The sequence below is a fragment of the Rhinolophus sinicus genome, chromosome 4 (genome assembly GCF_057876585.1).
Source record: "Rhinolophus sinicus isolate RSI-liver-muscle chromosome 4, RSI-T2T, whole genome shotgun sequence".
Taxonomy (NCBI): Eukaryota; Metazoa; Chordata; class Mammalia; order Chiroptera; family Rhinolophidae; genus Rhinolophus; species Rhinolophus sinicus.
Genome location: NC_142504.1, coordinates 8,075,988 through 8,099,961, shown reverse-complemented (window position 1 = coordinate 8,099,961; position 23,974 = coordinate 8,075,988). Strand labels below are relative to the sequence as shown.

At 40.8% G+C, this 23,974-nt stretch overlaps 1 protein-coding gene across 2 annotated transcripts in view; it reads right to left on the bottom strand.

The window, feature by feature from the left end:
* The window catches only part of AOAH (acyloxyacyl hydrolase), a 133,723-nt gene that overhangs the window by 97,808 nt on the left and 11,941 nt on the right, over nucleotides 1-23,974 (bottom strand). For both annotated transcript variants that reach the window (XM_019726325.3, XM_074341003.2), the window contains exons 2-4: nucleotides 22,121-22,216; nucleotides 13,242-13,308; nucleotides 7,941-8,040 (exon numbers count right to left, since the gene is read on the bottom strand). In XM_019726325.3, the coding sequence (XP_019581884.3) occupies nucleotides 7,941-8,040; nucleotides 13,242-13,308; nucleotides 22,121-22,216 (263 nt within the window). The remainder of the gene's footprint in view (nucleotides 1-7,940; nucleotides 8,041-13,241; nucleotides 13,309-22,120; nucleotides 22,217-23,974) is intronic.

Genomic DNA, 23,974 nt, shown 5'->3' with positions numbered 1-23,974 from the left:
AACCTCCCCATCTGTGGATCCTTAATTTAATCTCATCTGTTGAGTCCCATTTGCTATATAAGTAACATTCACAGATTCTGGGAGTTAGGATGTGGACCTCTTTTGGGGGTCATTGTTCTGTGTACCATATTGTTCACTCAACAAGTATTTATCGCATGATTAATAAATGCAGGGAACTGTGCTGGGCTCTGGGGAAATCTCAGGGAACAGCAATGTTTAAGGAATAAAATAACCAGATTATCTGCACTCATGGACTTTACTCTTTACTAGAAGGGGCAGATATGAAATAATAATTTTACAATTAGAATTTAATTTACACTGTAAATTACAACATAATTTGCAATGACAATTTTGTTCAGTTGTCTAATTGCAATTATAATAAATTCTGAAAAAATGGAGTGGGATAAAAAGAGAAGAATCCTGGAGGACCTTGCCTGATTTGGGGCATCAGGGAAAACTTAGAAGAAGTGGCTTCTGGGCTGAGCTCTGATGTAGGTGATTAATGAGGTGAAAAGAAGGGCCAAGAGTGGATGCTGGGAGACCAGTGATTAAAACTTTAAAATTCAAAGTATCTTTTAGAACTGCTCAAATTCACTAGGGTCATTAGCTTTTCTTGAACTAAAGGAAGAAAGAAGAATATTGTCAAGAAAGAAATAGTTATCATTTTTTAACTTCTCAAAAGCAGACGAGAAACATTTTCAAATCTTGAATAATGTATAAATAAACCTTCCTTGGAATTATTTTATTTCTTCTACTTATCAGAAGTCAAGGGTAACTTAACATCTGCATTATTATTGCTGTCTTTTGAAGATTCTTGAGCTCTCTATGAGTTTAATGATGAAACAAATTTTGAAACAAGTCTAAGTAAATAAATTCTCCAAGATTCCAAATATGGGCTTAAACCCAAATACAGCTTGGAATCTCTGTCAAGCTACTCTGAAATGCTCAGAAAAATGATTGAACAGTAGACCGTACGTCCAAGCACAATGTTTAATGCTGTCCTCAGTTTTATTAGAGTTTTAAACCTTCAGGTCTTCCGGGAGCAATGCAATTGAGTGGTCTCTGGTACTTAAAGCATTTCTGTTTCTGTGATAATTTCTTGTCTAATGACCTTCAAAGAGTTTTGTGGAGGCAAAATATTTAAGAGGTAGATGGACTCTCATTTAATTTTCACTTTTTTAATTAGTGAGAAAGGGATCAGTATTTCCTCTTACATTTTCAGTACTGTGATCTTTTTTGTGTAAACCAATTGTCTATGGCCTTTGCTCATTTTTTTTTTCTTTTTCATTTTTTGTTTGTTTGTTTTGTTTAAAGTTAGTTTTATTTATGTTTTTAAGGAGAGTGCAGCTCACAGTGGACCATGCAGAGATCGAACAGGCAACCTTGGAGTTATTAGCACCGCGCTCTAACCAACGGAGCTAACTGGCCACCCCCTTTTTCTTTTTAATTTTATAAGGGCTCTTAGAATCATGGAGAAACTCATTCTTGTGTGGCATAGTACAAACACATTTTCCCAGTTTGCCATTTGTCTTTTGACTTTGTGTAGGCCAGGTTTTTATCAATCAGATGCACTCAGATTTCCCTTTGTGACTTTTGTATCACAGATTACAAATAAAATTGCTCAGGTTTTCTTCTTTTCTGGTTTCATTCTTTATGACTCAACCTTTAATTCATTTGGGATTTATTTTGCTATTAGGAATAGATTAGCATCTAGTTTGAATTTTATTTCCAAATGGCTAGTATTTAGTTCCATCCATTTATTGAATAAGCTAGTGTTTAACCACCAATTTGAAACTACTTTTATCAAAAACAGAAATCTCAAATGCATTTGAGTTTATTTTTAGTTAATTTATAGTTAAATTATTATTACTTTACTATATTCTGTTTGATTTTAGGCTGACTTTTCGGCATCTATAAGGCTAAATTGCCCTGTCATTTATCTCAGTGTTTAAACTTTCCTGAGATGTTTAAAGAGGAACTTTAAAAACATTGTCAAGTAAACAACTCCATCACCCACAATTTGCTTGAACTTTGATTTCTCCTATGTGAAACTGAGATAATGGAATAAGCTGGCAACTGTGTGGGAGGATTTTAGATGATGGATACCCAGTACGGAGTCCAGCTTTTGGTTTGCTGCGGCCACTCAGATTGTGGTTATCATTATCTTTTATTTTCCAGCCCCAGATGTGTACTTTTAACACAATAGGAGCTCAGTGAACATGTATATTACGAGAATAAAAGATTGTCTATGCCTTAAAAGCCTATTAATTTCACCCAAGGCCTTTTGACCCATTTCTGTTTCCAGTTACCAAGATGTTGTTGTCTTCTAGGCACAGCCATAGGTTTATTAAGTGAGTTAGCTTGGAAAAATGTATTAACTCTTCCATAATATTAAGGTACACAAAAATGTTCTAAAGTTGTAAGTTATTCTTTCTTGCAGGTATGTTCCCTTCAAAAATAACCTTGGACTTTCTGATGGTTTGCTAAGTCACATTGAAGATCAGCCTTTACTCAAGAAGGACATTTCCTTAATCTGAAACTCTGATGGTCACACAAATGGCTTCTTTCTTATTTAAGAATTTGTTTGCCCCTAGGCTTGAATGTGTGAGAAAACACACACTATACAGAACTAGGGTGGAGGAGAGGGAAGGAGCAACTATCAGCTGCAGAGGTTGACTAGATAACTACATGGGAAGAGAAGCGTTGTTATTTCTGTGTAGTTTAGATGCCCAGAGGTGGGTCTCCATATTACAGTTTTGAAAACTGCTTCACATTCTAAAATAAGCGAAACATTTTTGGTCTCTGATATATTCCATTGAGACCAGATAAATCCTCGCAAGAGAGGATCTAAAGCAAACACATGTTCAGAACCGCCCTTCCCATTTATCTTTCATCCAGCAAATCTTATGAAGCACCTGCTATGTGCCAGGTACTGTGCCAACCCTGGGAACATGATGGTGAGCAAGAAAGACATGGTCCCTGTCCTCCAGGGTCTGAAAGAAAGAAACAAAGTGCTATGAGAAGGTAGGAAAGGAGACCTCCTTCAGACAGTTTGCTCAAGGAAGGCCTGTGTGAAGAGGGGATGTTTCAACAGAAACCTGAAGGAGGAGAAGGTGCCAGCCATGCAGAGAACTGGAAGAGGTCTAGGCAAAGGGCCCAAGCGCAGGGTGCTGAGGCAGGCAAGGCCTGGTATGCTGGAGCCACTCTTACTCCATCTTGAAGACAGTCTCCTCCACTCCTACCCCCCAGAGGGGCCCAGCACCCCTCCACTGAGATGCCTGTCTCTCTGTTGGAACACTCGTCTCTTCCTCATAGTTTGTGTATGTCTGCATCATTTCTATCTGCCACATTTGCTGGCCTACTGTCCCACATAATTCATTCCATATAAATGTCTGCTGGCTGAAGAAAGAAAAACAATTCTTCTGCAGAAGCTATGGACTTCAGGCAAGTCCTTCTAAGCTCCAGGTCTCGACAGACTTATTTATATAGTGGGGGAATCCTATCTGTCCTGCAGATTTATGATGGTTAACAGAAGATAACTTTCTTAGGGTGCCTGGTGGTGGGGTTGACGAAATGTTCGTTGAGGCATAGCTAAATAAGTAAGTGGATGATTATATGATTAAACTGGTAATGAGAAAGCTGGGATATTTATACAAGATTCTTGGAAATTAAGCCCTTAGGAATATTCCATTAAAATGAAAAACCAAAGCTGCCTTTACTTCCCTCTGTCACTGAGAGCTGGTCAATCTAAATGTGCTGCTTAATCTACGCCAAACACAAGTGTCACTTTCTCATAAAGAGTGCAAACTCACTCTTTCCCAAGCTCATTTATGGCAGTTTCCTGGTCGTCTGGATGTCAGAGAACACAAGTTCCCTGTGCACAGATCCACTCCCACACACCTTGCTTTGGAGAGCTCCTGGTTCCTGCAGAAATTGGACTCACTGGGACAAGCCATTACAAAGTCTGCATTGTTTCCTGAGGCAGCGGGCCGCCTTGCAGCAGTTTAAATGGGTTATCAGGCCCCAGGGAAATAAGGAGAATCTATCTCCACTGGAACACACTTTCTGAGTATAATTCTCTTTTAATGTGGATCAGAGTGGTGTGAAGTAAGTCTTGCCTACACCTGTGAGATATTTGCAAATGCTGCTGGTGCCTCCCGTTCAGGAGTGGTTAGGAAGGGAGTCTGCTCAAACCTATAGCATCTGCCCTGGGACCTCCGAGTTAGGGGACCCCACAGGGAGCAGCTTAAAGCTGAGGAAGCTCCAGGCTCTCATCTAAAAAGGAGAGGTGTATACAGGACAGGGTGCCTGCACATTTCAACTTTCAGCTGGAGAGCTGTGGTGTCAGAGCCATGCTTACGCACATGCACACACACCCAGCGGCAGGAAATCCCTTGTTTTGTGTGCCCAAGAGAGGAGGAAGGGTATAAACGATCCCCTAAACTGGGTAACACAAAACCATTTGGGTGGTCTTTACAATGCAGCCTGCACTTTTTTTTTTCTTGTCTTGTATTTTCCTCCTTCCTCTCTTGTCTCCAATGCTTTCTCCTCCTCCTGCCTCCTCCTGGTGCCCACTGAACACTGTAGATTGTTTCTTGCTTCACTTAATTACGGATGAAGTTTGTCATGTTTGAGCACATAGTAGATATGGATATGGAGCATGGTTAAAGGATTGGCAAGAAGTGGGCCTGGAACTCCAACGGGGCCATAGATAATGATAGGGGGTTTTTCTGTGACCCCTGAATGCTGTTCCACCATTTACTTTGAGCCTCACTAGAGCCAGAGCCCCGTTGTGCTCCCTCCTGGGACGGCTCTGCAGACTTCTTGGTGTTGAGGGGACCCATTCATCCCCACCCACAGCATGCATTTCACGGGGTGATGGCTTGCTTCCCGCCATTGCTATTTTACCAGAATCTGAAATGCATGAAAGGCAGGACATAAAAGGTGCAGAGTCCTGCCAGGGAGGAGTTAGCTGCCCCAGAAGCAATGGTTTGATTCCAAGTAACCATACCCAGGAGTACTCTGAGGTGTAGAGCAGAGTGGTCAGCACTTGGGCTTTAAACAGAAGCAAACCGGGGGCTGAATCTTCTTGTTGCCACTTACTAACTGTGCACCGGGGCGAACCCCTTAATTTCTCTTAGTCTCAGTTTCCTCAGCTGCACAATAAATACACCACCATGAGCACCGTTAAATGAGAACACACTTGGAAAGTGCTGTGCCCAGTATACTATCCATATATGAACTATGTGCCTGGGAAGATGGAGGCAACAAAGATGGGCAAGGTGCAGACCTGCCACCCCACATATTTACACCCTAACAAGGAAATGTATGTAAACTTAATATCTCAATATTCCTGTGCCTCGCTTTCCTCATCTGTCACCCGAGGACAACAACAGTACCAACTTCTAAGAGTGATGCATATAAAGCATTCAGAAGAGTGCTGGCACATTGTACCACACAAAAAGGCATTTTGTGATGATGGTTGAGAGAGTGTTGACATTTTGAGGAGAGAGGGATTATTTTACAGGGAAGGGGACAGTGAGATGAGATTGAAGGATGAGCCTGGCGTCGACAGGACATTCTGGGTGGAAGGAATGATTAGGAACGAAGGTGCAGAGCTGGGAAGGTTGAGGTGGGCTCGGGGCAGAGCCAGGGACTCCTTTGTGTCTATAGCACAGGGGGCACAGGACAGCAGTGGCAGTCAGGAAGGCTTTCTGAGAATCCTAAAACACGTAACTTCATTGTGTAGGCAATGTGGAGTACAGAGCTGGGGGAAAGCACATGATCAGAGGTATGCATTGGGAAAATTAGTGTGGCCACGAAGCAAGGAAAATCAGAATTCCCATCAGTGATGAGACGCTGGCGGCCCTTCATTTACTTATCAAACAAATATCTCTTTGTTACCTATATGGCACCACTTAGGCATTGGGTATACAGTGGTGAACAAGACAGAGTCTGTCCTCTTGGAGGTTATAGCCTACTGGGAGAGACAGACAGACAGACAGACAGACAGACAGACAGACAGACAGGCAATCCCACAGACGTATCATTTAACACAAGGCGAGTTCAGTGAAGGAACCCACAGGAACTTCGACAAGGGGCTATATAAAGGAGTCAGGGATGGCATCCCCATAGAAGGGAGGTGCAAGCTGAGACCTGAAGGATGAGGAGGAGGCCACCAAGTTGAAGGACGAGGGAGAAACTGCTTTCCAGAAAATGACAACGGGACGGAGTGACAAGGTCGTATGTCTCTTATAGAAAGGCATTTCTGGCACCCGTGTGGACATTGTATTGGAAAGAGGGCAAGAGGAGATTGGGTTGGACTAACTGGGAAGCTAAAGCAGGAGTTCCATCAGAAGATGATGTGTGAACACTTCCTGCGGTGACACTGTGACACGCAAAGCACGGATGAATTTCACAGACAAGAGAAGCCAGACGCAAAGGAGAACAAACTATATCATTCCGTTTATGCGAAGTTCGAGAATAGAACTTTACATCCATGCGCTGATATTTATGGTGATAGATTTCAGAGCAGTGGCTACACTGAGGGTGTGTGTTGACGAGGATAATTTGCAGGCTGCAAATTATTTCCATTTATGTCTACCTACCTTGAGCAGGTAAGTAATTCTGCCTTCTGATTCACATCTGCTTTGTAGCTATACCTTGAATGCCATGAAAATGATATTTTGAGTGTTAACTCCATAGATTATAAGAATAATTGTTTTTCAAGTTGAACATTTCGTGACTATGTATAGCTGTGTGTGTGACGTATATAAATGATGCTATTCAAGGCAATCACAGAAACCCATACCGCCTGCCTTTGTACATACACGTTTCCTCCATACTTTTATCAAACAGCAAATATTCTGATACGATCCTGAACACATGAAAAGTCTTTTCTTTAATTAAAATTGACTAACTCTGCTAGAAACCAGTGGAGCCCACAGTTTCTCACGTGGAATTAGGGACAGTGTAGTTGGCTCTTAGTCAGCGGCTGAGGACGCATGAAACGCTCAGCACTGCTGATACCTGCATCTATTTCTTCCTGCTCAAGGAGACAGGCTTATGCCACTTTGTCATTCGGCAAAACCATGTTCGTTGGTTAGGCCACAAAGCACTAAACAAACTTCATTTCAATGAGAACAAAAAGGAAATTACAAATAGAACAGAAACCTGTTGTGTTATATACAGAAAAACTACAATTCTGGGAAAGGAGGCATAGAATTTTATTTTATTTTTATAAGAAGCTTCTGAATACCTATATTGTGAGACCTAACTGGATTTAATATTATACTTTCTTTCAGAGTATAATATTCAGAGTGTGAGGAGGGAATTGTGCCAGCTATCTCGGAATAATAATGCTATTGATAAAAATTATTTTAGCCACCATTTTTATTAACACTTTTTTTATGTAGCAGGTATTGTGCTAAGCATTTTAAATGTCTTAGCTCACCTGCTTCCCACAGTTAATGCATGAGGGAGGTATTTTAGGCATTTTATTATACCCATTTTATGGGTGAGAACATAAAGGTCAGACAGGGTGACCAACTACCCAGCTTTTCCCACAATGTGGGACATTCAGTGCTTTTACCAGGGAAGGCCTAGGCAAACTGGGATGAGTTGGTCACCTTTTAGAAGTCACTTGTTTGGTCTTTAATTGGTAGAGAGGGATTTAAACCTCTTCTCCCCTTGACTGGTCAGATTTCCTACCAACTGCCAGCCCAGCATAATAGTTAAACAGGAAAGACATTCCTTGGCAGCATGGAGAGAAGGGATCTAGGTTGAAACGTGAAAATATTATTTCACAGGATGTAATTGGATATGTCATCTCGCCTCTTCCTGTCCCCAAATCGCTGAGTGTAGCTGAGCGTCCCTTTACAACACTTCCAAAGGGTTTGTGTGTCACTGTAATCTGACCTTCAGCGTGAAAACCTACTCACCTTGGGAAGGGGGTAGAGATGGCACACAGGTTGGCCGGGGACCTGCTCACAGAACTCCAGGGCGTGACACACCACATCAGCGTTCATATCAGCGCTAAGCCTGGAGCGACATGGGGCAACACAAGGGCTGTTAAGATCTCTCAGGCATCAGGAAACAGAAGCTTTTTCAAAGAAAGGTAAATCCCCAGAATGGATTCTAATACCCTCCACTCACTGCAGCGCGGGCTTCTCGTTCAGTCCCTTGTAGCTGCTGGGTCCTAACGATTTCCTGCCGTGTAGCTCTCGCCTATATTTTTGAATAAGGTCCTGGGGGGCGGGAGCCCCCCCCCCAACCCCCAACAATACCACTGAGCTATGTTTCAGCTTCTCACAGGAACAGGTGATTCTTTTCAGGAGAAGCAACAAAGAAAAAGTATTGCTAAAGGAAAAATGGACGGGATGTAACTTGATGGAAACAATAATTTAAAGTTTACTGGGCCTTATAGCAAAAAATCACTTATGATAGAGACTTAAACTCCTAAGATTATTTTCTTAGGCGTAATCCAAATAGCTCTTTCCTTTTAAAGTAAATGTTTCTTTATGTTATGGAAGAAAATAGAATAGAATTGACTTTTCCCCTGGGGATGGTAAAAGAATTGTGTTCTTTAAACATTTTGGTGTATGTCTAGGTTTGAAGGGGCTAGAACAAACTTCTTATAAATCCAGTTTTTACCTGACAACTCTAAAACTCTTCTTATCAAGAAAGAATATAATATGCTGCTTCAAATAAATGAATAGTAAATTATGGACTTTTAGTAACTTTGTCACGTAAATTATTCATTCAAACCCCAACCAAACCACACCAAAACAACAAAAACGAAAAAACCCCAGAAACTTAGGTTGGAAATAGCCAAAGACTAATCTTGGAAGCAGTTATAGATTCTAGAAGATACTTTTGGGCGTTTCTTCCCAGCTGACATGATCACCTAATTGTCCCCCTTCACCCAAAGGGGCAGACCCCTGGCAACTGTGTTTATACTCCATGCTGCCTGGTCAGTTGATTGGACCTCCGTGGACTACTCTTCTTGTGGGACGAATCAGATTATCTCTTCTGGAAATTTGGAACCGGTGTTAAAAAGATTGACTTCATTGGGGCGGTTCTCAGAATAATAGGCGCTATAGTGATTTGAGACTGTAGTGTCATTTCCTGCCATGTGGACTGAACATTTGGAAAGCTCGCCTGTAGGATGGGGTTCAGGAGGCAGAACCCAGCATGTGCAGGGAGGAAGCCTGGGAGAATGTCCCCCGTACTCCTGGTGGCTTCCCAGTCCTGTTTCCTCTGTCTAAGGCCAAGGTATATGTATTTTGCTCTAGGTTCCCCTATAATAGATCCCCTCCCCCGTCTATAGCAATGACCACCTCTGTCACTACTGCAGTTACCACCACCTTTCTTCTCTCCCTGACCCTCCTCCTGTTCTTCCTTCTTCCGCAAGGTCATGTTGTTTCCTTTTTTTAATTTTTTGACTGAAGGCAGTCACAGCCCATACGTGGGCCGGCCCTTGAGAACTACTGATTAGCTGGGGAGTGCTTGGCCCCTGTGACTAGGGCCGGGATCTGAGTCACTGGATATCCAAGCAAACTGCACTCCCATTTCTGCCTTATTTCCCTGCTCACCATTCCACAGACTCTCCTCCAAAGGGGTTTGCCACTTGGATATGTAGAATAAGAAGTGAGATTTAGAAGGTAAAACAAAAACAAGACGCAAACAAAACAAAACAAAACAAAACAAAACAGCACCCAGCTTTCACTTAGCATGTAAGCAGCAGTTTTAATGGTTCCTGAACATGAGAATAGCATTTAAACCCTCTAATAATCTTACGTGTGGACTACCAATCCAATCAACAAATGCTGGGAAGGAACCTGAGAGTTTATATCATAAAACTTTCTGTAGAAAGAACTGCCCCATATTAATGAACACGTATCTTATCAAAGCCCATCAGAAAAAGAAGTGCCACTTCAGAGACTTTCAAGCATTTGGATGGTCACTACTGTGTGAAAACATAAGCTGGGACCACAGGCTCCCAAATTTCACTCCAGCTGAATGAGACTAACAATGTGACTGGCAAGATGGCTTCCCAACCTTTTGTGAGCATCTGAGTTAAGAGGGAAAAAGAGAGTTCATCACCAGAGCATCTGCGTGGCCCCTGGGTTTTTCATGGGTAGTGGAGAGGAAGTAAGCGAAATCATAAAAAGAGGTCACGTCTTCTAAGCTGTGGGACAAGCTGTTTGTGACAGATAGAGAGTCCATTACCGAACTGTCTACCAAAGGTCACTAAATCAGGAGAACGTGGCTGTTTTGACACATCTGTTCTCAATTTAATGGTCCATTTATTTAAATGATGACTGCTATCTTTATGGGGTTCTGGGATTTAGTGGACTCAGGAGGGTGCTCAATAGGCCTCGGCTTTATCTTTCTTAATTTCCCCCCTCTATGGTTAACAAACCATCTGTGGCGATGCAGGACCACCAGAGCCAATTCATTATATGGTATCCAAGACCCATTCTCTTTCTCACACAAAGAGAGCACACTTTCAAGTCCGTGCATTTGAATAGGGGAGTGGAAATGGGGATCCCTGGGTCCTAGAGTGAGGCTGGCTTTCTCTGAAATGAAGAATAGGCAAAGGGAACTGGGTACATGGTGTCCCTCCCAGGGTCCTGCGTCAGCAAAAGAGTGAAAGTGAGAGGTACTCCTTCGGACAAGAATAGAAAATGCTGAGCTTTGTAAGTCCAGGCACGTGTGAGACCATTGGAATGAATAAGATGCAAAGAAGTGACAAATAGCACGTGTGCTTTCCACCAAACTTGGGACAGAAGACCTAGCCGACACACTCTTTGTGAAATCCTTAGGAGATCGCCAAACTCGTAACAACCATTTCCACCCAGCTTTGTTTTCTTTTTCCCAGAGCGGCAAATAAGACCAAAATGGTCATATTTTAACTTACTGTCCTTCCTTTCACTACCTTTACAGGAACAGGAGAGCAGGAGTGAGGCATATGGGGAGGGGCAGACTTCATCACATGGTAAAATGAAGTCAGTGATGGTGATGGTCATCATCATAAAACAGAAAAAGGGACAAGGTCAGGGTTAAGTTAGCAGATGGGCAGAGTAACAGCCGATGGCAGGGAGCTGAGGACAGGCCCTTTCACACATGAAAGCTATGAAATTTAGACCTTTCACATCACTTTCAAAGGAGGTTTTATATATTATATATATAGTCACAGTGATACACTCAGAGCAGTGAAACACTTCTTCCTTTTACAACTACTATTTTCGTTCCATTTCTGGACCCTACTCCTTATAGTGTGCTATGAATTTAAACATTTCTATAAATCTTGCAATTATCTTGTGAATGGCACAGTTATATTGCTCGGTATTTTTTTGGTGTCTGAAAAAAAACCCTTAATTACATTTAAGGCACATTGTAATCGTTAGAAACCCTCTTTTGTATTTTTCTTATAAAAATGTTAGTAGTTTAGGCCTCTCCTGATCTCTGAAGACTCCTAGGTTTGGAATACAAAAACTTATGATGTAGAGGGAAGCAGAAATCGGTACCAGGAAGCGAAGTAAGATGGACAGTAGACCAGAATCAGGCGTGCTATGGCAATCCATGTCACAATGGATGTCAAGGCCGGGCGTTAGAGGACCTGGCAGGTGGTCACTGGCTAGGATTGGCTGCTCTTGGCAGTCACCCCTTCTAACATGACCGAGGTTCTTGGGGGGATGTACCTGAGTGCTCAGGTGTCCCACTTCCTAACGACATCCTGTGGCTTGTCTGTGGGTAAGAAATGTCATTGCTGAATAATTAGTCCACGAATCATTAAGAATTGACCAGTGTGAAATAAGGAGAAGGGATGATGCCCTCTGGGTTAGGAAACACATTTCATATGAGAAGCCTGAAATTCAGGTAAAACTAAATCATGAGGTTGTCACCTTGAGGGCCTATATCCCCCCAGAACTGCATCTGATTGATTAAAACAAGCTATAAGAGGATCACACCATAAGAGGAGAAATTTCTATCAGCCAACAACTAATATGGGTACTGGAAAATAGTGACAGAACCACGAAGGGGTATCATTTATTACATCTGTCTTCTTCAAAGTGGTCCATTCCATACTACTGAGAATGAACCATGCCATGACTTTGAATGGTCTCCAAGAAAAAACAATCCCCCCACTCTAGGAATCTGTTTATATACTTACTATGAGTCAGATGCTCTGGGGGAAATGTCAGGTTGGCCAGAGAGAGTTCTCTGGGCCTAGAGAGGTAAGTGGAAAACAGTCACAGAAGCCAAAGAGGCCAGTGCACCCCGATATCCAAGAGGGGGTGTCAGAGATTGGCTACCAAGCATGCTGGGAGTAAAAGGGAAATGGCCTGGGTTCATCTGGAAACCCAGTGCTCCGCTGTAGCTGGCAGGAGAGTGGTGAGCGCTAGAGTAGGTTAAGCAAAAGGACCAGAGAGAGGACAGACAGACACTGCACTAGGTGCTGCAGACGGGAAATGTATGAGGCAGTCCCCACCTCACATAAGTACAAGGGGACAAAGGGCATTAAGAAAGAATGGGTCCAGCCAGCCACCAAAAGCGGGCCACTCCATGAGTGGGGGTATTGTTTTTTCTTTGAGACCATTCAAAGTCATGACATGGTTCATTCTCAGTAGTATGGAATGGACCACTTTGAAGAAGACAGATGTAATAAATGATACCCCTTCGTGGTTCTGTCACTATTTTCCAGTATCCATATTAGTTGTTGGCTGATAGAAATTTCTCCTCTTATGGTGTGATCCTCTTATAGCTTGTTTTAATCAATCAGATGCAGTTCTGGGGGGATATAGGCCCTCAAAGTGACAACCTCATGATTTAGTTTTACCTGAATTTCTTAACCCTGCGTTGCCCTCCTCGCTCCCCACAACCCTCGTCTTGTGGGACGCGACAGTGAATTCCTTCTGAAAGGCTCTTGGAAAGAAATTGAGCCAGTTTCACCACCTCTGTGGTTCAAGGGGAGACTTTGCCCACAGTGATACAGGAGCCGAGTCACGTTTGAACCTTCTGCTATTACCGTGTTTCTCCGAAAATAAGACCGGGTCTTATATTAATTTTTGCTCCACTAGGGCTTATTTTCAGGGAAACACAGTAACAAGAACTGGAATTCAGCTCAAGCCCTTGTTTAGTAAGTACATTGGCTGCAAACAGCCAGCAGCCTCCCAGTTCTTCAGTTTCTTCCCGTGTCCCCCAAACGAATCAGAGTGCAGTGCCAGGGTACTCACAGTTTCATGACATCTGGTCCAAATGTGCGAACCACTAAGTAGCAGGTGCCCTTTAAGAACAGTTTTTCTAAGAAAAATAAAGAGGGGAAATAGAATAGTTTTTATGATGATGAATTTAACACATGAGTTAATAATGATCATCTTTACCAGAAACCAAAGCTGAGTGATTAATTTATCATTACTTCAAGTCATTAATTTTAAGGGTTTGGGAAAAACGTTACAGTTAATGTAACCATTAAACTATAATTTCTATCTCAGTTTTGGGCAAATTTCACTTTGTTTACTGTGCATGCTAAAGATCACGAGTTTATTTTAAAAATACAGTTAAATTCTGGGATTCTATTTTATTTTTCAAAGCAGCGAACATCTGAATGTTGGTAATATTATTTGTTGAAGTTGAAAGAAACAGGAATCACTTTAAAGTAAATAACCTGAAATACAGCTTTGTTAAAAATATTCTTCTCTGGTGTTATTTGGAGGTCAAAAAAAAAAAAGACTTCACTTTAGCTATTTAGTTTTTGCTATTGATATTCCAGAATAAAAGGAGACTGTCACAGGTGTTGCTGCATTCACTGTCATCTACAGCAGAGAACACACACACACACACACACACACACACCACACACACTCACCACAAACACACACATACCACACACACCACAAACACACACACACACACACATACAGCACACACACACACACACCCAACAACAATGCAGTCTCCTTCCTCCACCCCCTCTCTCATTGTGAGAGTACAGGAATGCTTTGTGGATTGATCTGTTTGCACAGTGAAATCTGTTAACTCTCAGTCCTGTTTCTCCAGTTGGTGGGTCTACTGTGGAATCCTGGTAATTCCACGTGGGACCTTAGCAAAGTTAGGGACGGGGGGCTGTACTGGGTAGGGAGGGGAAAGCCTCCGCTGGGGGAATTTATCTTGTCATGTTTTGCTCAAACTGGGTTGCCCTTGCTTGGAGGTTATGACAGTGAAACAACATGATAAATATTGGGAACTCTGTCTGGTTCTTCATTTTTACTCAGTGGTAAGGAATGTAAATATTACTTTTATATTTAAATAGATATATTCATAGGACTTAGCCTTACAATAAGGTATGAGACCTCAAACATATTGTACTTTTGAAGTAGGAACTTAAAACTATATCCCCCACATTACTTTTGACATTACAGAAATTCAGAAAACAAAAAAGTCTGAGGGAATACTCTGCATATCTGCATGGCAGCAAATTAGATAATTTAGATGAAATGGACGAATTCCTAGAAAGACAAACTGCCAAAATTGACTCAATAAATTGACAATACGAATAGACATATAACGAAAGATTGAATTAGAAATTAGAAACTTCCCATAAAGAAAAGCTCAGGACCAGATGTCTTCACTGGGGAAATGTACCAAACATTTAAAGAAAGCATCTAAATAGATAGTCTCCAAAGAAGACACACAAATGGCCAATAAGCACACAGAAGGATACTCAATATCATTAGCTATTAAGAAAATGCAAATCAGAACCACAATGAGATATCACTTCCCACTCTCTATGATATGCTGTAGTGAAAGTGACAGATCATAACAGATATTGATGAGGAGGTGGAGAAATTAGAACCCTCCTACGCTGCTGATGGGAGTACAAAATGGTGCAGCCATTTTGGTAAACAGTCTGACAGTTCCTCAAATGGTTAAACACAGAGGTACTATATGATCCAGCAATTCCACTGCTAGGTCTATACTCAAGAGAATAAAAAACATATCCACATAAAAGCTTGTACATGAATGGTCACAGCAGCATTATGCAAAATAGCCAAGAAGTGGAAACAAGTCAACTCAAATATCCATTAACTAATGAACGGATGAACAAAATGGACTCTATCCGTACAATGGGATATTATTCAGTAAAAAGAGCAGTGATGTTCTGATACATGCTACAACTAGGATGGACATTAAAAGCGTTATGCTAAGTGAAAGAAACAGTACCAAAGACTACGTATGGTGTAATTCCATTTACACGAAATGCCCAGAATAGGCAAATTCATAGAGACCGTGGATTAGTGGTCGCTTAGGGCGGGGAGGATGAATGTTTGGGGGGTGACAGATAAGGAGAGCTGGGTTCCTTTTTGGAAGAGTGAAATATTCTAAACTTACTGTGGTGATGGATGGACAACTCTAAATACCCTAAAAGCCCTTGAATTCTAGGCTTTAAATGGGTGAATTTCATGCTATGTGAATTATACCGCAATGTAACAGTTTAAAAATGGTATATCCTCTTTTCCCTGGGCACCCCACTGCAGTGGAGAAGGTCAAGAAGCTCTGAGGTGATAGGACTCAGAGACCTGAATTTCAGCATCAGCTCACTGGCTTCTGCCCTTAGGTCGCTGGGTTTCCATTTCCTCATCTGAAAAGTGGAGTAGGACTCAGTGCCCTTCTCCTCCCCGTCTTGGAACTTTGGAGCATGATGCACCAAAGGAGGTTTAGGGAGCTTAAGGCTTGTCCGAGATCACTGATAACCATATCTGTGGTTCAATAAGAGCTTAAAATATTTTACTCCAAAAGTCCATGTTACTTGTAGTATGCATTTCAAGGTACTTGGGACATTTTATTTGATGCCACATCTACCTCAGGTGTGTAAGGTATTGTTATACACTAACTAGCAATGAGAAATTTGAAGCACAGTCAGTTGAATTAACCACAAAGCTACTTTTGAGGTTTTATATTCTAGGCAGCAAGTGGATTTTCAGAACCTATAGAATGGGAGGAAAGTTGCCTTCCTCATTTTAAGTCTGCATGAGGGTTTAACTACCGTATTCCACAGAGATAAGATTTCTGCATAGGTGGCCCGAGAAAGAGAAGTTCCAGCAAGATTCTCAGCGCCTATGAGTCTGCTGACCCCTAATGAGAATGATTCCAGTAATCATTTTTCCATTAACAATTCTGAGATTCTTCCAAGGTGTTTACTGACAGCCTGAGGCAAAAGCAGTGGGTGAAACTGAAGGTTGAAAATGCTTTCACAATTGGAAAAAAAATTGTCTTCCCAGGCCCAGGAAAAGCCAATATGATTTACTGAGTGAAGAGTCTCAAGAATGTTGCATATGTGGTTTCTCTGCTAAGATGATGTTTTCTGTACTTATTTGTGTGTTGATGTGCTTACTTTCCCTTCCTCTGTCCCCCATTCTCCTAGCTCACCAGACAGAAGGCAATACAGGGTGCAGGAAAGCACTATGGTCCAGGTTTATTCTACTTTCTAGAAAGTCCTTGGATAAGAGACTGACTGTCTTCGTCTCCCCACACAATTCACGGACCATTCTGTGCACTGTTTCTCACATCCATAAAATGGAAACAGTCATGCCTACCTTGTGCTCATGTCTGTCAAGTGAAAGAAGCTTTCACCTAAACTGAGGCTCTTATTTCCACACAAACGCAAAACAGTAATGAATACAATACAGATAACCCCAAACAGCCTTCTGAACCCTTTGAAATTCTGCACAATTTGAAAGGTAACCTACCACTGAAAACTGGAATACTTATTTTGCTTCCTTTGGTGAAGTGCCAACTTCTGTTTTACCAGAAGTTGACTTTCAGCCCCTCGTTTTACCTCAGCAGACTCTGAAATTTTCTGTTATGGGTGAGAAGGAGCCACGATGAATACCTTGAATACCAATAATCGAACTTGGTTCGGGTTGTTTTACGTTTTGCTATTGCATTAGGAGGGGATAATCTAGAAGAGAGGGTTTTTACTCAGCCTTTCATCTTTGGACAAAACAGTTCTGCTTAAAAAGAGAAAATCAAACTCAAAGTACAAATGGTGATGTATGTCAGTGTGTTGTATCACACAGAAGTGACAGCCAATCAAACAAGTCTTGATCATTATAACTGTTCCTCGCTTTTCCTTTTGTAAAATAGTAATAATATTTCTCCTTTTTTTCTTTAATTCAGAGATGTGAAAATATAAAAATAAGGTTTATAATAGGTTGTGAATGTCCAATAATAGGGGGAGGGATAAGTAAAATACAGGCTATTTATATGGTGAAGATCTACGGAGTAATTAAAAGACTTGACCTAGGTCTATATGTCTTAATGTGCATAGATCTCAAAAACGCCATGTTGAGTGAAAAACAGAAGTTGCAGAGCAATACATATAGTTGACATTGATGTAAAATTAAAGCTCCCACAAGGGAGGATTCTGGAAAGATTATGGTAGAGGCAGCAGAGTTTTGGAATTTCTTTGAATCATATATATATATTCAAAAAATGATACACATTTTAAGAAAGGAAAAAGCTGTATTAAAATTATAACACAATGAATGATGTTAGCATTCATTTGATTAACACCATCTTTTGAGCGAACATCATACTACAGATTGCTACCATAATTCAGTAATTCAATTCAACTTCAAAAAGTAACACATAGATAACATCTTTTAAAATGTGTAAATTTGGGGGGCAACCCTGGTATGTATGTGTGTATATATATATATATAGCGAGAGAGAGAGAGCTTCTAGTTAACCCTCATCCACAAAACCATAGATAATAGTTACAACAAAACTAGGTGTCTCCAAGAACCCCAAAAGATAAAACCATGCACAGCCACGCCTTGCGGGTTATCAGTATCTGTGGAAGAAAGAGGAGGGAAGGAATTGGGGGTGGGAGGGTCAGGTAGACCCGGGAATAGGAGAATCCCCAAATAACCCACAAATATTGACCAGAATGCAAGGTGGGCCAATCGAAGAACAGCACCTGGACCCGGGAAAGGTTTTGCCAGCTTCAGTAGCAGGACAGTGCCAAGGGCTCCAGGTTAGAAGGCTAAGGAACTCAAGTGGCCCGGCACCTACGTGTTCTAGAAACTGACCCACCAGAGCTCCTTTCCAGGGCAGAGTCTACAGTGAGGAGAGGCTGCTGGGTTTGGAGCCAAAACTGAGCTGGTAAGAAGCAATGTAAAGAGAAAAAACCAGATGAAGGTGGGCAGGGGAACCAAGTCAGAAAATCTAAGAAAGCAAGCTGCTACTTTTTTTTGACACTACACTAAAACAACGGAAGCAGGAGCTCTGTACATTTAGAAAAGCTACCCCGAACCACTTCTTTTTCTAAGAGTTTTGGAAAGCTAATTTCATATAAAAATGAGCAACAAAAATGTATCTAGGTCAACTCCCATATGAAGTTATTATCAGAAAAAAAAAGAAGGAACAGAATCATATCCCTACAGATAGCAAAAGCATGCCAGAAAGTCTTGCCAAAAAAAAGGATGAAAACATAACATTGTATTTCAAAATGAGCCAAGAAGCATTAATAAAATGATAGAAGACACAAAAGAACAACAGAACTCAGAATTGGAAAAACCCAAACATGCAATAAAGAAGTCAGGAAGAACACAAGACTATAAAAGACGTGAAGTCTAAACTAGAATGAAAACAAGAAGTGAATACAATAGCACATGTCTTAAGGTAAATAGAAGGTGAAAGGGAGGAAACAGTTTAAGATAAAAAATAAATGAAGAGATAAAAAGTATTCAAGAGGTAAGCAAAATACTAAAGCTAGTCAAAGAAATTCAAAATATGAATAATAGAAATCCCCGAAGAAAAAAGCCAGCTTCAGGACAGTGAATAAATACGAGAAACTTACAAGAAATGTATTTATTTGACAGCAGCTATGGACAGAGCACACTGCGTGCCCCAGAACGTCAATGCATATATAACTGACACCAAGACATAGTCTAGTTAGATAACTAAATTTTATAGAAGAAAGAAAAAAATTCCTTTGAACTTCTAGGCAAAAATAGCAAGTGACTTATAAGAAAAAGAAAATTTGATTATCATCAGGCTTTTTCACAACGTATTTAAGACACTTAGGGAAAGACATTGTGTGGCAATGAATTTTATATCCAGAAAAACATTGACTTGCAAGTATAAAGGACACAGACAGCCTGTTAATCAACATGCAAGAAATTCAGGGAGAATTTCCCATGAGCCCTTCCTGAGGAATGAGCTCTAGACAACTCAGCTAGACAGACATCCTCACAAGGGCTGATGGTGAACATCAATCAGAGTGGCTGATGGAACTAAGACAAAATGAGAGTGAAAAGCGAATGGGCATTGTGTGTAATGGCTGTGTGCTCAGATAATATAGTACGACGATGAAAGAGAAATGGGAGAAGTATAGGCAAAAAACAATTTTAACTGCTCTCAGTGATTATGAAATACATTAACGGTCGTAGTATTAGAATTGATATTCTCAGACAGTTCTGGGTATAATGAGGGATAGAGAAATGAGTAATGATGGGCTATTTTAATTCTATCCATCCCTTTGTCCTTGAGAATGAGGATTTAGAGTGTGGAAAGGAGCAGATACAAGTATGTAGGGAAGAGAGTAAGAAAAAAGAATCCTGTAGTCTTCAATTTAAATTTGGCGTCAGTGTGAACTCATTAGATATGTTATCTTAAAATATATGGAAATGTATGTATATGTAATTTCTATCACTGTCTACTGAAGAGGCCTAGAAAGAATGACCTACTCAGTAGCAATGAGCATTTCTACGCACCCAGATTGTGGTTTGAAAATACTACTTCCCATTAAAAGAAACCAGGGCTTCTAAGGGAAATGGCTGATTGCAGGTCTGGGGCTGGAAATGTATAAGTCATGGCTGGCACACCTTGTCATGTCAGTTAGGGAGGACGCTGTCAGAAGTTACCTAAGCTCATATCAAAGGGCTCAGGAGCCAACTGGAAGAGGTTCCCTCTGGTCAAATTTGGGACAATTTGAGCCTCAAAAGGATAATAATTGAAATAGACTGAAATTCATCAAATATGTATAAATTCATCAGCTCATAATGGTGCTTAAAGAAAATGAATTGTCTACTCTGTGATGATCCTAGAAAGGCAATGAATTATTTAAAAACTGGCAAATAATGCAAAAGAATCAAACATTTGTTCTGCTTTTCCTAATATGAACAGTGATGTTAGGAACTGTGGGAAAAAATATCTTTAAAATATGATGATGAGGAGGAAAATTGTCTCTAACATATTTCAATTACTAAATGAAATATAAATGTCAGATTAAAGTAGCACCATTTTGCAACCCTTCTATGAACTCATGGGTCTGGTCATTGAACATCAATGGCTGCTAACATCACGAGAGAAATAAGAAAAAAAACACTTAAGATGGCCGTCTGATGAATGAAAACACCAGCACGCATAGTCTTGCCAAAGAAATCAAACTGGAGTCTGATCAAGACTCTGGATCCAGCTGCCAATTTTCAGGAAATACAGAGCACAGAGAAACGTATTGAATCATACAGGGATGCAATCAGCAAAATCCAGATTATGGGAAACCCTACATGGCAAATTCCACAGTTAAATTGCAAGGAAAAGGAAGAGATGGAAAGGAAACTTGCAGATTCAAATAGACTTAAAAGACACATCAAAAATTTTAAAACTGGGCAACACTATGGTGTCTGGGAATACCCACTTGGGTGATAATATTATAAAGCAATACAAGGAAATTACTACAGTAAAATTCAGGACATTGTTCTTTTAGGGGGAAGAAGGGATTCGTGATGAGGTGATGCACGTGAATGGAGCTCCTAGAGTGACGATCTTGACCTAAGCTATGTTTACAACGGCATTAAAACTATATATTTATTTTGTGTGATTTTCTACACTTGTTTTACCAAGAAAAGGTTAAAAAAAAATCACCCACAGGACAATACTATCCATTGGTTATGGGTTCACACAAGTGAATGTGAAAGTATAAGGTTTGAAAGGAAGACTACCCATTAGTTCATGTGACTGGTTCCCTCTAGGAAAGTAGGAGAATAGACATGGGGTGGGGGAGACCAAGGGGTGTTTCAAGTCTATCTGCCACATCCTAGTTCCACAAAAGAAAGATTTGATGTAAATATGTCAAAATCTTAGCAATGGTCAATCTGGAATATTGTAAACACATGTGTTCGTGTATTATCCTCTCCCAGTCTCAATTTTTGAATTTTAAAAATTTAGCTTGTCAACGCATATTGTGACAGCATGCAAAAAATTCTCTGAAAATGCTTTGCTGCTATTGGCTCTGTGTGCTCTATAAATCAAAGATACAATCACCATTAGTCTAACAACTTTACTTAGAAAAAATAACGTGGACATCCTTGATGAATTAGCTCCTTAACATTAAGTGAATGAAAATTTGACTCTCAAAGAAGTTTATTCATTGCGACTGTTCACCTAATAGTATCTATAAGTGAAAAAAGAGTATTTTCTTTCTGCTGAGATTAAAAACAAATACCGGGAGCGCCAAAAAAATGTATACACATGACTTGTATTCATCTTTTGTTATCGGTATATATTGAGGATTACAATTTTAATACCGTTCTTTCCTTTCTTGAAATGTGTATACATATTTTTGGCACCCTCTGTATATGACTTGTTTGAACCATCAATCAGCTCCCTCTTCTGCAGGGTGGATAAGGGATTTTACTGAGAAAAAGTTGAACTCAATGGAATGTTCTCAGATTATTTTCCCATTGGTGGCTTTGAGATCAGTTGTCTTCTCAGCCTAAAGCTCTGTGTTGGTAGAACTGTGCGTGTTTCTGGGTATGTGAATGTGGTCAAATTAATATGCAACATTGAAAATTGTTCATTATTTTGACCACAATGACCACGACTGACCACCATTTTTCTGCCATAATGGAAAATGAGTGGTTTTCTTGTGTGTTTGTTTTAATTTCTACCAGCCCCATAAGAATATCAATTTACAGAAAGAGCACAATTGGATTCTCCTCCAAAAGCATGTATGGGGTCTAAACTCATTCATGGTGACCGAGGAATGGTGACCCATGAGTGAGAAAAGAAAGGGGGCCCACCGCCACAGGACCCTTTCTGTACTTACCAGGCAGGTAGCTGCACAGTCTCTCCATCGCAGCCTCGGCCGTAGCGTTGTGAACTTGTGCAAGCTGTTCAATCACAGACACCACCACCACACACCCTGCAAGAGGGCAGACGAGCATGTCAGCAGGGTCACACAGAAAACTGCTGGGGACTCGGCGGGGCGAAAAGGGGTATGCATGTGTCCTTAAGAACACCATACTCTTTCCCAGATCAGAGAACTTTTGTTTGCCATTTGCCTTTTAAAATCTCCCATGTGCATAAATCCACTGTGAGTTGTAGTGAAATGTGAAGTGTGGTAAGAAGACCACGAAAGACTGGTTGTCAGCCCAGTTTTGCCACTTGTAAGCTATGTGACTTTGGGGAAGTAAATGAGTCTTGCTTTATTTCTGTTTCTTTTCAATCACCTGGGAGAAAGAGATGTCATTTAAAAGAGATAGTGCGAGGAAAATAGCCTGCACAGAATAGAAGCTCCATAGACGCTGGTTTCTTTCCTTCCCCCTTCCCTTCCCTTCTGCAGGGGACGTCTTCATGAGGGATAGGACCACTCCCATCTGACACGTTCTCAGCCTGTGATCATGGATCTTATTTTAAACTTTAGAAAAGCAGTGGAAATTGCCCAGGATCTGGAGTGAGACCTGGGATTGAGCCCTGCCTTTCAATCTTGGACTTACCACCCAGCCTTTCTAAGCTTTGGTTTCCTCACTGCAAAGCAGGTAAATAATATGTGCCCCATAGGGCTGCTGTGATGATGAAATGAGATAACAGTGAAACCGAATGTACCTTGGAAATCATAACACTGTTGTAAAATACTATTTTACCTCCCAGCTAAAAAGCACCCTGCTTGGAAGCACGTGCCAATATAATGAGTGTCTAGAAGGAACATTCGATTAAGTTAGAAATACATCCTTCTGCTACCTTGATATGTAAGTGTAAAGGCCCAGAATTGCTAGGCTGACACTCCTAGAAGGTTCTATCACCGGCCTTGATGTCCTGAACTGCTAGGGAAGTCCAACCCTCCTTTTTTCCCAAAGGCAGGGGACTCTTTCTTTTATATACAGGGGGTTGGTTGGTCAAAGACCAGTAAGTCTGTGAGAGGAGATTATTAGGCCTCAATGAGATAAGAGGAATGGTGCTTATTAGCAGAAGCTGGTTTCCAAGGAGGGAAAAGAAGGTTTACATCCAAAATGAAGTTCCAGGGTGCCTAGCTCAGCAGTAAGCTCACTATTACCCATCTGCTCAAGGAGCTGGGGACCCAAATTCACATGCAAGTTGTCATTAAAACCCAATTTCCACCAGGACGCCTTGAGGGAAGGTGGCGGATAACAGATGTGAATAGTACAGCTGGGCATTGCTAGGCAGAAAGGAATTACACCTTCTGTAAAGTGAGGGCTTGCCAACAAAGAATGAGAGACATCCTCCTTCCTAGACACAGCGACTTCTGACCAGGGTTTGGCCTGCATTGTTCTGTACCCTCATAGTAAGCTGGGCAAAGCTGGACTTATCAAATTCCAGATAGTACGATATTGACAACCACAGCCTTACTGTTCTTACAGCAACTACTTGCAGCATTTATCAAATTCAAGTATCATGGTCAATTAGATGTGCTTTTAACCTAATCCATGCATTGAGGGTTTTATTGCCTTGCAATAAATTTAGTGGCTGATACTTATTAGTATTTTATGGACTAAAAAGCATTTTCATATATTTTTACTTTATTTTAGTTTTACTTTAAAATAAGTTTTTAAAAACAGATGCAATTCAATCTCATTTTAGAAAATCTAAAAAAATATAGAACGACGTAAAAAAGATAAACATTACTCAATCAGCCAGTGATAAACCAATTTCACTTTTATTT